Here is a 3,223-nt window from a genome sequence, read left to right as displayed (position 1 = left end):
ATTTAAAAAGTATGGCAATTGTTCATCCAACTGTCCAACTGGTCCTCGACACAAATTTAGAGTTTTGAGTATGCACTCCAGGCTCCAAAGTTCCAAAAGAAACTTGGCTTACAAATTGCAGTAGAAAAATTTATTTACGGTGCGACTTGTTCCCCATAATCCAGACATAAAGGAAAATATTGACTTATGTACAGCTTTTTCCTTCGCATTTGCTCTTTCTTTTCCCATATTACTGTCATTCCAAAACTCAAAAACAGACAATAGAAAGGTTAAATAAAACTGAAAAGAACCAATTTACTGCACTTCTATCAGTTCACACAATCAATTCAGTATTTTTATTTTGACACTTCCAGGGCGCCCAGACCCTTTACATGTGTTGAAAAGTTCACTAAACAAGCACAAATAATAGATTTCGAACCTAGTAAATCAAATGAGTTGTGGTAGAATCCGAACTCAAACCTATAGAATTCAAATCCCAGATCCACCTCCGCCCAAATGGAATGGTCGGATAAGTTGCTCTTATAATTAATCAGTTCTTGTGTCTATACATATTATTTCACTTCAACTGACTTAAGTAATGGAGATCGATGAAAACATCAGAATAGACAAGCGGCAATTCTATTCACGAATCTTTCTTCAATCAACCCCAGCCGCTAAACTACCGTTCATGAGTTGAAATGCATAACAGTGTCTCGAAAACAAACCTCCTATCACCGTCAAGATTGCATGCCAGCAGTTTCCTTCCTGTAAGCCTGGAGCCTCTCCTTCAACTTCTTGCTCTGTTCAAAATTTGCTTTTCTCTTTATAGCTTTCTGCAAAAGGACATCTTATCTCTTTTATCGGCTTCATACACGGGGAACATTAGCGATGAATTTTCAAAATCATTACAATTTCCTTACAGGTAAAGCAAGAAACCTTACCTCTTGCCTGAAGCACCGGTCAAGCTTTATTTTCAGATCCGTGCATTGCCCAAGGAACTTTCCTAGTGGGTGGTCTGTGTGACACTTCTGGAACTCCTCTATAATCTGCACCACATAAACCTTGAACTAATCTGCAATTATGATCTACATCATGACGTCAAGACTACACGTCAATGCGAATAACCACATGTAAAGAAACAGCCATTAAAATCAATTATCCACAAGGAATGTATATACATCTTATAAACACTAATTTCCTTAACACAGATACTATATTAGAACTTTACCTAGAAAACCTGTAAAATGCAGTGTTCAGAAGTAAAATGGCTATTCACAAAAGAACAAAGGGAAAAAGAGAAGGGAATAATAACACCCCAGCAAGTGTTGGACCACAAATTGACATAATAAATTGAGCAATTGGTGCTTCAAAAGCACAAGATGATCGCTGATTCTAATTTAACAATGTGAGGAACTTACATCAGCACATAAAGGGTGCCTATGCAGAGTCAAAGGTGGATGCATCTTCTTCCGTTGAGTGAAAACCTACAGGAGACAGACAATTTTCCAAATAAATACTCCCCCTTCTCAGGAAATTAAGGAAAAAAACACAAAAAAATAAAATAAAAATATATGACCAAAAAAGATTAAACCATCAGGGAAACAAGCTTCTTTTTTAAAGCAAACAAGCAAGCCTTTGTTACAAAATAAAAGTCAAGTACCGGAAACTTATGAGAAATAACAGATCATAATGAAAATGCCCGAGCACTAGGTGAATGATGGTGGAGGATAGTTACACGTAAAACACATTTTTATTACAGGTTGCGCACAGAATTCAGGAAATTTAGCACGGAATCAATATCAGCCATGCTACACCACAAAGTTAGCAACAACAAACAAAGCATCTTTTTTAAAGGCTAATTACATTCTCCTTTTCCCCTCAAAGTACCTTAGATTTCTTTCCCACCAAATAGCAGCTGGGATCAACTACTGGAAACCTCTATAACAATGCATAAAGATTCTGTAAATACTTCAGATTTTCTTTCTTATCTTCAACTATTCTACACTTTTCCTGCTGATTTAAACTCACTGCACCACATATTTCACATCTAAAAGATTCTGTAAATGCAGTTCATATTTTCTTTCTCGCTGTCGACTTCTCTTCATTTTTGTTGCTCATTTTTACCAAACCATTGCACCATAATTTCTGCATCCAACCATGGCTTACTTTGGATTGATCAAAGTATAACCAATCATTAAAGCAGAGATAGGCAAATCAACTAGCCCAATTGATGGAACCTTCTCAGATATCTAAAAAAACATAGTGAAATGTAATTCCTTCTCTCAAAAATAATTACATCAAAGATGCCCACAGCCTTCTGACTTAACACCAGTGGCGGACGCACATGGTGGAAAGCGGGTTCAGTTGAACCCGCTTCGTCAAAAAATAATACTGTATATATATATATAAATTACGATTAAAGCTACATAAATTTTGTATAAATATTTTATTTGAACTCACTTGACAGCTACTATTTTACGACTAAAGTTATGTACTTCTAAGATTAAATCCGCTTGCACAAAATCCTGGATCCGCCGCTGCTCAACACTCATAGATTCTAAATTAATTCCCCCTAGTTTTAATTCCTTCAATGAATCATACATAATTAAGAGTTCTTTTACCTAGATTTGAATTGCAATTTTTGTGATATGACATGAATTTTAGCAGCGAGACAGATTTAAGACCTCTCTTTGTTTAGCTAACCTTTTATACCAGCAAAATTCATCTGTTTATCAAAAGACAAATCTTTATATTCCAGTTTTCTCTCAAAATTCTTTAACACTAACAAAATCGGTCAAATTAATCTCTAATACGTAGGTAAAAGAAGGCAAAGAAAGAATTACCTAATCGGAGAAGACCGGAGGTAAGAGGAGGAGCACCGGGCGCCGGAAAGGAAACACCGACTGTTTTTGTGCGGTATATTTATTTTACTACTATTTAGAAGCGGGAGTTTAGCAGCTCTTAGTCGTCCTTACAGGGTTAATTTAGGAATTTCGTATTCTTAGTTTGACGTGGAAGATCGTCCTCTAATAGTCATCTCCCTCTCTTTTTACTTAGTGGGCGTTTGGATATAAGAATCGTAAAATTTTAAAATAGGGCGAAATTTTTTTTAAGTAAAAATAGCATTTTAAATTTAGTATTTGGACATGAATATAATTTTAGGATATTTTTAAAATTTTGTGAGTGATTTAAATAAAAATTTTGAAAAATAGTTTTTTGGAATTTTTTAAATTTTCGAAAATTT

General features: G+C 35.1%; 1 protein-coding gene across 1 annotated transcript; it reads right to left on the bottom strand.

Moving 5' to 3' along the window:
* Nucleotides 1–462: 462 nt before the first annotated feature.
* LOC107806589 (uncharacterized) lies at nt 463–2,960 on the bottom strand. Its single transcript, XM_016630772.2, has 4 exons — nt 2,823–2,960; nt 1,398–1,463; nt 921–1,025; nt 463–812 (listed from the first exon to the last, which is right to left on the bottom strand). Exons 2-4 carry the CDS (start codon nt 1,440–1,442, stop codon nt 717–719), a joined length of 246 nt encoding a protein of 81 aa, XP_016486258.1. The 5' UTR covers nt 1,443–1,463; nt 2,823–2,960; the 3' UTR covers nt 463–716.
* Between the last annotated feature and the right edge of the window lie 263 nt (nt 2,961–3,223).

The sequence above is a fragment of the Nicotiana tabacum genome, chromosome 19 (genome assembly GCF_000715075.1).
Source record: "Nicotiana tabacum cultivar K326 chromosome 19, ASM71507v2, whole genome shotgun sequence".
NCBI classification, from domain to species: domain Eukaryota; kingdom Viridiplantae; phylum Streptophyta; class Magnoliopsida; order Solanales; family Solanaceae; genus Nicotiana; species Nicotiana tabacum.
This window is presented reverse-complemented; position numbering and strand designations above follow the sequence as displayed.